Here is a 14,036-nt window from a genome sequence, read left to right on the forward strand (position 1 = left end):
ACTTGAAGGAGCTCCTTAAGATCTACACTTCAAACAAGATTTGACTACAGAAGCAGAAAATCGCAATAAAATTTGTGCTGCTTTCAGCCTACAGGGGTCATGGCTGATCCTTGAACACAACACCCTAATCCCGCTCTCTCCCCCTACCACTTGATACCTTTTGTGCATGGAAATCTACCCATCTGCTCCTTAAATATGTGCAGTGAGGGCTCCGAAAGGGTGTGAAGGCTTTGAAGACTTTGTAGAAGTGCTTTGCCTGGATTAGAGGCCATATGGCAACAAGAAGAAGTTGGACAAACTTGGATTGTTTTCTCTGGAGCTTCGGAGGCTGAGGGGAGACCTGATGGGTTTATAAAATTATGAGGGGCACAGATAGTGCATCCAGTCAGAATCTTTTTTTCCAGGGTATCAAAGACTAGAAGGGATAGCTTTAAGTTTGTTGGGGGGAAATGTAAATAAGATGTGTGATGCAGGTTTTTTTTGTACAGAGAGAGTGTTAGGTGCCTGGAATATGCTGCCAGGGGTGGTGGTGGAAGCAGATTGGATAGTGGCTTTTAGATGGCTAGTTAAATTGATATAAATTGGCATTATGTTTGGCACAGACATTATGGGCTGAGAGCCTGTCCCTGTGTGGTATTGCACCATGTTCTATATTGCCCATGCTGAAACTGCCCCACTATCTGCTCTTTACATGGTTTGGTGCTAAATATTGTTTAATTATACTTCTATGAGGCACCTTGATATTAGAGGCAGTATATAAGCATAAGTCATTGTCATATGATACAAGATGGCTTTCTGCTGCAATTATGCCCAATAATTGTCCTTTAGTATTAGTTTAGGTTTATTAATGCCACACGTACTGAGGTACAATGGAAAATTTTGGTCTGCATGCTATCCAATCAGAACAGATAATAATATACATTTAAGTCAAACTGAAATAAAATAGGTAGAGCAAAGGAAAAGATAGAGAGCGAAGAATGTAGTTCTCAGCATTGCAGCAAATCATTTCCACAGATAAGGTCCAATATCCGCAATGGGGTAGAAGTGAATCAGACTATACCCTAGCTTTATGGAAGAACTGTTCAGAAGCCTGATAACAAAGGAAGAAGCTGTTTCTGAGTCTGGTGGTGTGCACTTTCAACCTTCTGCAAGCCATGATTTTCTTCCCTTTCTACTATTTAGTAGAGAATCATAGTTGCCAAGCACAGGAGCAGGAAACCTAATCTTGTGTTTTAATATTAGGGACAATTTGCTTGCAGTTGAAGAAAAAACGGCAAGTAAAGGCCAATGTTGCATTGTTAATGCACAGTTTTAGCAGAGGGAGAAGGACAGAACATGCTCAAGATGCAAGATCACAAATCATGATAATAGCAACATAGTCCACGGACGATTTGTAAAAGTAGTAACGATTTGGTAAATGTTCCTACAAAAGGGAGGTACACTTAGTATTTTTATAGCATTGAGTATTTTGTGTGGGAATGGTAGTGAATGTTGTGTCTCTAAAAACATGAAGTTGTTATCCATTTATCTAACAAGAACTGCTCACCATTCCAGTGGCTGAGCTACTATTTTCAGGTGTACCCAGTAAAGTAGCAGGGGAAAATGTGGAATGCTTCTGGAACTAAATCCCTCCCTGGCCATCTGAGATGAATATGTTGTCTGTTCTGGTTTTGGCTCTTTCTAGGAGAGGAAATTGTCAGGCTGCATGATGTATGAAATGCCTTCCTATCCACACAGTCCAAACAGTAATGTGAATTCCCATTGGAAATAGCTCGAATTCTCCTAACATTTTTTTGTAGCTGTCTAGATATGCTTGTGTATGCTGGACCTCGAACACATACCTTCTCTAGCTAATGTTGGCATCAGCAGAAAAAAATGCAGACACACCAACAAACCATAAGCCAAACTTAAAAGGGATTTACTAAGTGGAAACATCAGCCGAGTTTGAGTTTGGCAAGAATGTCTTGGAGTGGGGGGTGTGGAGGGGGTGGAAGAGGAAGAGGTGGAGGTGATGCAGGGCGGAGGGAGGGTGGCGATTGCCAAATCTATGCTCCGAGTTGGCTTCCAACCCAGCAGATCTACCATTCCTTTGCCATGCAGGAATGTTGATTTTTCTTCTGTACCCTCACAGCCAAGTCTCCCTCTTCCCCCTCTTGCATCTGGTCTCCTGATATTTTTCCACCCTGTCCCAGTGGCAACATAATAAGGAGGCAGCGAATGTATAACTGACGGTGTTGGTTGAAGGTCAATGAGAACTCTTTGACATCTACCTCAAACACCAACAAGGACAGTTGAGACCAAAATGTAGAATTTCAGCATCAGACTGTCTCTTTCAATACAACAATCAACTGTTAGTTTGCACTTTGGGCTCAATTCCTGAGTATTATCCAGCAAATAAGGTGATATTTTCCTTATGTTTGAGAATGTCTGCTTGGTTGCCTCAGTAAATTATTTGTACTTCCCTGAAAATATTCACACCATTGAAATGTCGTGGAAGTAGTAACAGATATTCATCATGTTGTGGTTGTTTTCAAGGTATCTTTGCTGGAATATAGAAAACGTCAACAAGAAGCGAGAGAAAGTAGTTCCAAATCAGACTGCCTCAGCTCCGATCTTTCCAGAACACCCAGCAACATGGGTACTCCAACCAGACGATATAGCGAGGGCGCTTGTGCACAGTCAGCAACCAATGGTGATTCCCCCGCCATATCTAGGTTATCACGTAGATCATCGTCACCCCCAAGTGGTTTTTCATCACCAGTGCACGCTTCAGTGCCTCAAGTTGAGGAGGTCAGTCCATCGGATCCGGCCAGCAGCAAGAACGCAGCTCTCTCTGCAGCAGCCAGCATTAAAAGTCGGAACAGCATGAGTACGAGGTGGTGAGTATACTAACCAATTAAAGGCAACATTTTTATCTGAGAGAAGAATTGGGGATTACATTTTTTGCTGAATTGAAGTCTAAGCTGCTGCCTCACAGCGTCAGAGACCCTAGTGCGATGCGCGGATGGTAGAGCTGCTGCCTCACAGCGTCAGAGACCCAAGTGCGATCCTGACCTCGGGTGTTATCTGTGAAGCTCCCTATGACCACATGGGTTTCTTCCCACATCCCAAAGACGTCCAGGTTTATGTTAATTGACCTCTATAATTTAACTTTAGTGTGTAGGGAGTAGACGTGAAAGTGGGATAAGGTAGAACTAGTGTAATAGCTGATTGGTGGACTCAGTGGGCCGAAAGTCCTGTTTCCATTTTTCAATCAATCCAATCAATCAATGCTAGTTTACAGCTTGTGTTGTAGTAACTTGCTGTAGTAACTACTTGTGTTGTAGTAGTTACCCTGTTGAGATTCTCTGTTTCATGATTCTGAGCCTATAGTTATGGAAAGTGATTTCATTCCTTTTTGAGCTTCACTAAATTACTATTCTAACTCAATTTTTCTATTCTTTCCTGAAGGCAATGAGCCAGCATAGTTCAATTTTCCCTTTCTCAGCCAAGCACTGTGAGGCCAGTTAATGATTTCCCCAAAATGTAATACTGCTTAGCCTGAGAATACGAGTCCAGCACAGACTTGGAACCTTTTGGCTTTTGGCTAAAAGACATTGTACAATATCTGGCTGTCTTTCTAATAGTGGTGGCTTGTCCACAGTGGAGAAATTAAGGATGAACCATACCCTGGGGTGAAGATGTCATGTATAATCATTAACTAAGTGTTTCTTAGAGCAGTGAACCACTCACCTCTGTAGATGATGTACCTGTAAACTGTGGTCTTAAAGTAAGGCCCATTGTGACCCCACACCTTCCACATTGCTATAGAGGACCGAGCAAGCCTTCACCAATAAAGAACTAGAAACAGGTTGACCGTTGGCTAAACTATGTGTAGGCTTTACAGGTGGTCAAGTTTTTCAAATTTGTATAAACTAATAAAAATCATTTTTGAACATTTTTTTGAAACAATTATAAAAAACGTTAAAGAGGATGTAAATTTTTTAAGCTGTTAAAAAAATATCTATAACATATGAATTATGTTAGCTTTTTTATTTTTATATATCTCCAATTATCAATGACATTACAAATCAGTGTTCTTTGACAACAACAGGTTGTAAAAAGACCATCAGGGCAGTCTTAGAGTGAGGCTTCAGGACCTGAGCCCCAATTGCATATAGCTTTTGGATTGCTATGGATTGGATCACGCATAAGCTCGGCCTTTTCCAGATAAAGAATTGGCATGGGTAGAGAACCAAGTTCATATCATAGCAAGCACCCCACAAGAAGGGAGAGATAAACAAAGAGAAGAAAGCTATTTGGGGAAGAAAAAAAATTGGTGTGGTTGTGTATTTATTTCAGGATGGTTCCTACATCAGTAGAACGATTGCGAGAAGATCGGGGAATGTTGGAACGTGTTCTTAGGAGGGTGGAAATTGGAAGTATGAAGCGAACAGGAGAAGAGCGAAGCACATTGGACCGTGTTCTGAGGAGAATAGAAACCAGTGCAGTGGACTCTGCGAGGGAGAAGGATACAGGTAATGAACATTATTAACTGATTTGGAGTTGGTTCTGAAGTTTACAAATGTATTTTGCATGGTCTAAATCTTCTTTCTTTTGAGCCTTTTTCCACTGCAAAGTTATGGCTGTTTGTTTCTTTTAAATAAAGTACTTAGTACAGCTTCAATATAATGCGCTCATTATATCACAGTTTGAATGCACCACAAGTATTATCAGGTCTTCTAAGATGCAAATTAAGTGAATATTAATTTCATTTATAATGTAGGTGTTAAAACCTGTGTGCTGATTTTGACATCTTTGGCACCTCGTGTTATTTTGACAGATTGTTGGCGTAGGCCAGATGGTGAATACACTGGTACCGCACATGGCACTAATCCACAATGCTGATTCACTTTAGTGCTCTTGGCCTTCCAGTCCAACCACTCACCAGCATGTACTCCTTCCACACCATCTTCCCTTCGCCCCTCCTCATCCCATCGTACCTCAAATAAGACATCCCCTGGTGCTGCACATTTCCAAAAACCCAACATGGCCCAGCAATAAATCACCCACAGTCAGTGTGAAGAGTTCACCTATGAGAGCAGGTGTGGGACAGGCCAGGACACGTGGTGTAATCACTCAGTGGTGAGATGAGGGGCTCAGGGCTGCATCCAGACCAGCACGGTAAATGTAGACCATTACTGGGATTTGGCCGCAGCAGCTACACTGGTAGACAGATCATCTAGATCCGGTGGTTTCTCTCATCACCTTTAGCTGAACATGATGGATGTTGTTGTCCTCTCCTCTTGGTTGAACCTGTTCCCATAGAGCAATCTCCAGACTTTTGCAACTGAAAACTGAGGGAGTCACTTACTTGCATCTCAGTCCCACAGGAGGTTGATGAGAGAGAGATAGTTGACCATGGGCTGTGCACATGGAGCACGTGCTGCCAGTCCCTGGCAATGGACGCCACACATCCTACAGCAGGCTCTCCATCAGCTGGGCAACTGGACTAAGGAATGGCTGATGGAGGTTAATTCAGATAAGGGTGAGATATTGCATTTTGAGAAGTCAAACCAGGGCAGACCCTTCACAGTGAATAGCAGGGCCCTAGAGAAAGCTGTTGAGCAGAGGGATCTTGGAGTACAGGTACACAGTTCCCTGAAAGTGGCATCACAGGTAGATAGGATGGCGAAGAAGGCTTTTGGTACATTGTCCTCCATTAGTCAGGGTATTGAGTAGTGAAGTTTGGACGTTATGTTACTGTTGTACAAGACGTTGGTGAGGCCAAATTTGGAGTACCGCAATTTTGCAGATGCTGGTTTATACCAAAGATAAACACAAAATGCTAGAGTAACTCCGCGGGTCAGGCAACCTCTGGAGAACATGGACAGGTGACATTTCGGACAGAAGCGTTCCAGCCCGAAACGTTGCCTATCCATGTTCTCGAGGGATGTTGCCTGACCTGCTGCGTTACTTCAACGTTTTGGGTCTATCTTTGGAGTACTGCTGCTATAGGAAGGATGTCATTAAGCTGGAAAGAGTGCGGAGAAGATTTACGAGGATGTGACCAAGACCTGAGAGGCTGAACTGTAGAGAGGTTGGGCGGGCTAGGACTTTGTTCCTTGGAGCGCAGGAGGATGAGGGATGATCTTATAGGGGTGTATAAAATCATGAGGGGAATAGATAGGGTGAATGCACAGAATCTTTTGCCTAGGGCAAGGAAATCAAAAACAAAAGGACATGTGTTTAAGTTGAGAAGGGCAAAATTTAATATGATCCTGAGGGTTTACTTTTTCATTGAGAGGGTGGTGGGTATCTGGAATAAACTGCCAGAGGAGGTAGTTGAGGCAGGCACTATAGCAGCATTTAAGACACTTGGACAAGTACATGGATTGGAAAGATTTAAAGAGATAAGGGTAAATAGGACTAGCTTCGATGGGGAACCTTGGTCAGCATGGAGAAGTTTGGCTGAAGGGCAAATTTCCATGCTGTATGACGATTGGTATCTGTAGTCCCATAGTCCAGCCAACTACAGTCCTCAAAGACAGTCACTTCACACTGAGTCATGGGGCAATTCATCACTCGATTCATGACATATTCCTTGCTTTGTTGGGAAAGTTAATAACACATCTTTCAATATATGTTATGATCCCATGGAGCGATTTTGTGCTGTTTTCTTGTGAAAGCATCCTCAGTGTTGTGAGGTATTACAGCTACCACTACTCTGCAATGTAATTCATATCAATTACCCTCAATATCACATAGCACAGAAGGCAAACGCAATGCAAGCATTTATTTCAGGAGAGCTAGAATACAAAAACAGGGATATAATGCGGAGGCTCTATAAGGCCCTGGTCAAGCCGCATTTGGAGTATTGGGCAATTTTGGGCACCATATCTGAGGAAGGGTGTGCTGGCCCAGGAGAGGGTCCAGAGGTTTAGAAGAATGATCCCAGGAATATGTGGGTTAACTTATGATAAGTGTTTGACGGAACTGGGCCTGTACTCGCTGGAGTTTAGAAGAATGAGGGGGGACCTCAATGAAACGTACAGAATAGTGAAAGGCTTGGATAGAGTGGATGTGGAGAGGATGTTTCCACTAGTGGGAGAGTCTAGGACCAGACAACATAGCCACAGAATTAAAAGCGACCTTTAGGAAGGGGATGAGAAGGAATTTATTTAGTCAGAGGGTGTAAATCTGTGGAATTCTTTGCCACAGAAGGCTGTGGAGGCCGTCAATGGATATTTTTAAGGCAGAGATAGATTCTTGATTAGTCTGGGTATCAGGGGTTATGGGGAGAAGGCAGGAGATTGGGGTTAGGAGGGAGCGAAAGATCAGCCATGATTGAATGGCGTAGACTTGATGGGCCGAATGGCCTAATTCTGCTTCTGTTAAGACCTTATGACATCCTCCCATGCATTCTTTCCAATTCATTGCCCTTGCTGATAAAATCCATAAGCAATTACAATAATTTTGATTTATCCTGTAGTATTGGCATTCTAAATTAGCAACCCCAGCAGTTCAGGTTAAGTGAAACCTACATTAAAAGCAATCCAATGTTTTTTACTCCACTTTTATGGTTTAACTGCCGACCAGACTACATGATGCTGTGCACAGCCTTGATGCATGAAAGTTGGAAAGCAACTGTGGAGAGATGATGCAAAGAAAAGATTAATATTAAATACAGCTTCATTAGAAGTAGCCTTATAATTTATAGGTTGCTTTTATTAAGACCAGCGGCTAATACAGCGTGTTCAAAGGCCTTAATCTGAAGGTAATCTCTCCTCCACCACCTCACCAACCCACCATCTCCTCAGTAGCAAAACATTCAAAGTGCTGAAAAGAAAACAATGATTGCCATGATATTGGAATAGTTCAACTTTGGTTGCAGTCTATACTTAATCTATGTAGTCTATTGGGACGGGTGTTATTTTGTTTCTTGCTGCCAGTGACATCGCTCTTACTGCTGCATTTTCAGATTCCACAGACGGTGAAGGATCAGAGACGCATGGCCTTGCACGCATCAAGAGTTCCCCAATTCAGAGTCCGCAGAGATATAGCCACAGTCCTTCCAGATATAATCACCAGGTAAAGATGCCTTCCCACACCAAGACAATTCTTCCAGTTTGTTGTTAAGCAAAAAAATGATAAAACAATAGAGACTTTTCTTCTGTGCTGGCTCAGTCAATCACGTTTCTCTTCTTTCCCATATCTCTTTATCATCTACTTAATAGACTGCGATCCTAAATTGGTAAAATTTACCAAAAAACCATTTGTTGATCTGAGTGAAATTCCCATTTTTTCTTTCTCCGTGTGCAGTTCTTCCATGTCTTAAGCCCTGATGATTCCTTGTTTCACAACATAGGTCATGATCAATTTCCACTGAGTCCTGTTCTCAGATGTCCAACGTATGTACACAGGAGCAAAGAAGGCCTTAATACTGTTAAACACCAGTCATTTGGTGCTTGCTGTACCTATAACTTGCATTTTCTGCAGACCTTACAGACAATCAGCTACTTCACACTCCCTCAACAGTAATATTGACAGATCGGGTTCACAAGAATACCCAAATACTTTGTTTCATACTACAGAGACTATGATCAGTTGCTATCAACCTTACATTTTTGTTGTTAACTTAACTTCCTTGCACTTGAACCAGAATGCCTTTGATATGATCTGCAATTGACCACGTAATGAATTTGAACACATTACAGTAATTCCCTTTGTAACTAACTGAGTAAGATTGTGGATGAGCTCCCATTCACTGCAAATTACTCCAAGATTCATGCTCTTTATTATTTTGCAAAATTGGGATGTTACATAGTTATGATTGCACTATTTGTACTTCCATCATTTTCTGTTTCATATTAGTGTAAACAAAGGGCATGGATTTTCACTTTAATGTTTCATCTGGAAATACGAGTTATATGCGGTGTTTATTATACTTATAATAGATGCATTATATAAGTGTGTTTATGTTACATTAATTAACTTTAATCAACTTCTGCAGACACAATCTGACGGAGTCGTCACTGAATCTCACGTACTTCCACAACAAAGTATGTCTCCCTACAGAACGCACAGCTCCTCGAGTGTTCCTTCGGCTAACACGCAAGGACATGTCTACAGATCGTCATCCCATTCGATGGGGCAGAGTGGATCCCAACATCCGATAGACTCCAGCTTAACAACAACTCCTCTCTCTACTCTCTACTCGAGCCCAGTTCATTCAACGTCTGTTGATACCTCTGTGGTCCAGTACGTTGGGAATTCTGGATACTACAGTGGTCAGCAGCATTCTGGGAGTGTCTTGCATACACTGAGTAGCACTCAACAAAAGACTCATTCTGGATCTACTCCTTCTATCGCTGCTAGCCCACTACAGAGCACCACAAAAAACATAACTGACTCTACGCCGACCCCAACTCCAAGCACCATAAACTCTACAGTTTCACAGACTGCAAAGCCATCACAATCAGGCTCATGGACCTTAAGCCCAGCAGGTTCAGGGCAAGCGCTTCACTCTGGAGCTAAGGTTGGCACAGCATCAAGTTCTCAGCACTACCGAAGTACTGGGGTAACCCAGTACCAACCTCCACAGGTCCAAGGTGCAAATGTAAGAACGCAATCAAGCACATATTAGAGGATTGACACAGCTATGACCTTGTTGGAGATGTTTGCCTGGGTAATATAACTCTTATGTGTCTGTATATGCCACGGGCATATGGATCTAGTGTGGCGTAAACAACTTTAAAGTATGGACCTCGAGTTCTGGTTATTGTTGGGCCTATATCAGCATTTACTAGAACATCTTCATACTGTACAAAATCCTGTACAAAACAAAAGTAAGAGTTAAGAATCGTGTACCTATTGGTAAGGTACATTTTAAGCTTATAATTCAGATAAATATTGTTTAGGCTTTTTTCCTCCAGTTTATTTGAAATAAACTAGTCATGTGCAGTAAGACTTTTTTTTAAAAAGCAAAACGAAAGCGTTTGTAGCGTCAAAAAATAAAGGCACGGAGGAAGGGCTGTTGATCGGGTGGGGAGAATTTGTGTAGGCACATGTTCCACGTGCCAGCTTCTCACATGTATACTGTAATATCCTGGAGTAGAAAATTTTATTTATCTAATTTTATATATAACCATTCTAGGCTAGCTATTATCTTACCCACACAGCGGAGTTTAATCCACGGTGCTGCAAAGAGTTTTTATTTTACACTTGATGCTGTGAGTTCCCCAACGTTGAGGCGCAAGAGTGGAGGAGAAGTGTATTTCAGTGACTGTTACAATCTCAAGTTTTTTTTAATTTGAAATCTTAAATTCAGGTCTGTGTTCAACTGAAGGGAGAAAGTGATCTCCATTTTGAAAGATGTAACATGTGACAAATACAAGTTTAAAAAAAAGTGATGCAGCCTTGCTGCATATTGTAAAATGGGAGTTTAATACTGTTCTTTTATTCAGAACACTGTATATACCACAGCTACTTGTTATCCTCAGAGGATTTAGTTGCCTGACTTTGCATAATGTACATTGGTAATTTTTTTTTGTGTATAATTTCTCTCGTGCACCTTTTTTCCTTTATTTTCTTTTTGACAACAGCTTTCAATCTACCATTGGGTGTCTCCATGTGCAGTCTTTTTTTGCGATGTGCATGAGGCGAGTTTGTTCCTGAATGTAGCTGTTGACTGAGTTGCACATCATTTACAATCAAGGAGAATTTTAAAAAAAATAAAAAATGAAACGGTAGCCTTGCTTTCTAAACATGTACAGTCAACCCCTCCTGTGGAGTGTACAAAAATAAAACAGTTCATTTCTGCACAGTTCTTTCTCCATATTTTCATTTTTTGTATTTTAAGATTGCAATGTAAAATGTACAATTTAAATTTGAATGTTTGCTACCCCCGTAATCTTTATCTTTTGTTGCAAGCTGTATTGTACTTTGTCTCTTACCATCTTCAGTTTTGTTACACCGGGTCAGATGTGCAGGCTCAGGATGCAGAGAAATAACCTGCTACCTGTACTCTCACAATGCCTCAGTCTGTTTTACTCTGTAATTATCCTGATGCAACCTCTCCTGTGAAAGCACAATTGAAATGAAGAACTAAATACACTCAGAGGATGGTGGGTATGTGGAACGAGCTGCCATAGAATGTTGTTGAGGCAGGCACAGTAACATTTTAAAAGACATTTGGATAAGAAAGGTTCAGAGGGATTTAGCCAAATGCAGGCAAATGGGACTGGCTTAGATTAGGCATCTTGCTCAGCATGGATGAGTTGGACCAAAGGGCCTGTCTCTGTGGGTTTAACTCTATTCAGAATATCTTCTCTCCAGAGATGCTGCCTGTCCCGCTGAGTTACTCCAGCATTTCGTGTCTACCTTTGATTTAAACCAGCATCTGCAATTCTTTCCTACACTATTCAGAATATTATTGATACATACACTATTCCCAGTGCTGCTTTCATTGTGTGCTGATTTTTCCCCTAGCTTCTGACACTTGTACAACTTACTATAGTACTGTTCGTAATGCAGCTGCTTCTACAGATGAAGTAATTTTACCTACTTAACTTAAGAAGATGGTGAGCTCATGATAAAATAAGAATTATTTATCAACAGACCAGCTAAACTTTGTAACTCTTAATTTCAAAGGCACTCCAACAGTGTGTCTTAGATTGGATAAAAATATGCTTCTTTAACAGCTTAGATTTCCCATTCCTTGGACCTAATAAACCCACCAATTGATAGTTCCCTCGTAGGCTACACACCATCCTGATTTACTGTTATTCCTATTGCACAATACTGTAACTTAGTCAAATCAATGAAATACTGTGAAAGTGACTCACCATCACCTGCTCGAGAGGAAAAAAGGACTGGTCCTCACCAGCAATGTCTACATCCCAATAATGAACTTTAAAAACTCCCAGCTCTGAGTGTTTTTCAGTAGTGGTATTTACATTGCTCGTTATAGTCCAGCCTCCTTTGTGGGCTTAACATCTAACGTGTAACTCGTGTTTCTTTGCCTTTGTCTTTGCATACCTGTGCATGAAAGTAATTGCAGGTCCACCACTGATTTTTCCGGCACCCTTGGTTCCAGAGCCTTTCGGGATTATCTATTTTGCCGGACCAATAAAGATCACAACCTCCGAGGGGAGTCGAACAGGCTGCCCAGGGGCCGAGATGCCGTCCTGCAAAGTCGACTATGGGAATGGAGCTGTCGGCTGCAGCCGAGATGGAGTTCCAGAGTTCAAGGCCACACGGGACAAATTCGACCCGCTGATCGGCCGCAGAAGTTGGCTACGGGAGTGCGTTCTTGGAATTTTGTTCGGATTAAAGGAGGTGCCAGATCACCAGTTGCTGTCAAATCGGTGGTGGATCAGTATTAATATGTGACCAACCATATGATCACTTCCAACCTGCCTTTACTTCATAACTTTATTAATATTGAGGCTTTTGGGTATTTGAGATTTTGGGGGGCGACAATTAAAGGGAAATTAATGTTTTCCTTATTACATCTTTTCATGAAATTGCTTGAATAAACCAGTAATGATGATATATTTTGTATGTTGTAAATATGGAATAATTATGGCAAAGTTAATTTTCTTATGAATTTGTTAAAATATCAGAAGATAAAGGTGCATCTATGTTTTTTTTTTCCTAGAGTAAAATCTTGCTGCCATGCTTTGAATCTATTACACCACTGCTATACTCATGTAATCTAGTAGCGAATACGAACAAACCTGTAATCGTCTGCCTCAGTCTACCTGTAATTCTCTGCCTCAGAAGGCAGTGGAGGCCAATTCTCTGAATGCATTCAAGAGAGAGCTAGATAGAGCTCGTAAGGATAGCGGAGTCAGGGGGTATGGGGAGAAGGCAGGAACGGGGTACTGATTGAGAATGATCAGCCATGATCACATTGAATGGTGGTGCTGGCTCAAAGGGCCGAATGGCCTATTCCTGCACCTATTGTCTGTCCTTTTTGACACTTCACTTAAGTGGTAATATTTTATGAATCTCAGCATTGACTCACTATTGTGACCCTTGATTAAATCTTTCATTTGCCAACCAAGTATTAAGTTTGAGTGAGAATGTCCATAGGCTATTTCTGGTGACTAATATCCTTTGAACAATATATTTGGAGCAGCACAGTGGTACAGCGGTAGAGCTGCTGCCTTACAGAGCCAGAGCCCCAGGTTCGATCCTGATTATGGGTAGCGTTTGTGTGGATTTTCCCCAGGTTCTCTGGTTTCTTCTCTTGCTCCAAAGACGTACAGGTTTGTAGGTTAATTAGCTTTGGTAAAAATTGTAAATTATCCCTAGTGTGTGGGATAGTAATAGTATTCGGGGTGATTTCTGGTTGGCCCGGACTCGGTGGGCCGAAGGGCTTGTTTCCACGCTGTATCTCGAAAGTAAAAAAAGTAAATATCTATGGCATTGCTTAAACTGATACCTAACTTTAAAAAATGTGCAAGATTTTTATACATAGGATTTCATAATGGCTTTCATTAATCCAGTTCTATGCTGCAGTCATTAATATGTCTTTCAGAGGATTGTATCAGCTGAGATTTTTTCTTCCATAAGAAAGAACACTGATAAGGTAATATTAAAGGCCCTAGGCATGAATAACTGATAAGCCGTGAACCTATTGCAGACATCATTTTATTACTAATATATAATTATAATGTCAACAACTTTTGCGAGGTTATGAATAAAAAGATATTTCCTAGTTTCTTCGATAATTTTGCATGAGATGGGCGTCACGGTAGCGCAAGGGTAGAGTTGCTGCCTTACAGCGCCAGAGACCTGGGTTTGATTCTGACTGGGTGCTGTCTGTACAGAGTTTGTACGTTTTCAATAGACAATAGGTGCAGGAGTAGGCCATTCGGCCCTTTGAGCCAGCACCGCCATTCAATATGATCATGGCTGATCATTCTCAATCAGTACCCCGTTCCTGCCTTCTCCCCATACCCCCTGATTCCGCTATCCTTAAGAGCTCAATCTAGCTCTCTCTTGAATGCATTCAGAGAATTGGCCTCCACTGCCTTCTGAGGCAGAGA

General features: G+C 41.6%; 1 protein-coding gene across 9 annotated transcripts in view; it reads left to right on the forward strand.

The window, feature by feature from the left end:
- setd5 (SET domain containing 5) overlaps positions 1–10,796 on the forward strand; it is a 142,319-nt gene extending 131,523 nt beyond the window's left edge. For all 9 annotated transcript variants that reach the window (XM_078414114.1, XM_078414120.1, XM_078414122.1 and 6 more), the window contains 4 exons: positions 2,536–2,879; positions 4,342–4,517; positions 7,961–8,070; positions 8,993–10,796. In XM_078414114.1, coding sequence (XP_078270240.1) covers positions 2,536–2,879; positions 4,342–4,517; positions 7,961–8,070; positions 8,993–9,625 — 1,263 coding nt within the window. In that variant the 3' untranslated portion in view covers positions 9,626–10,796. The remainder of the gene's footprint in view (positions 1–2,535; positions 2,880–4,341; positions 4,518–7,960; positions 8,071–8,992) is intronic.
- Positions 10,797–14,036: the final 3,240 nt, after the last annotated feature.

Source organism: Rhinoraja longicauda, chromosome 17, assembly GCF_053455715.1.
Source record: "Rhinoraja longicauda isolate Sanriku21f chromosome 17, sRhiLon1.1, whole genome shotgun sequence".
Lineage (NCBI taxonomy): Eukaryota > Metazoa > Chordata > Chondrichthyes > Rajiformes > Arhynchobatidae > Rhinoraja > Rhinoraja longicauda.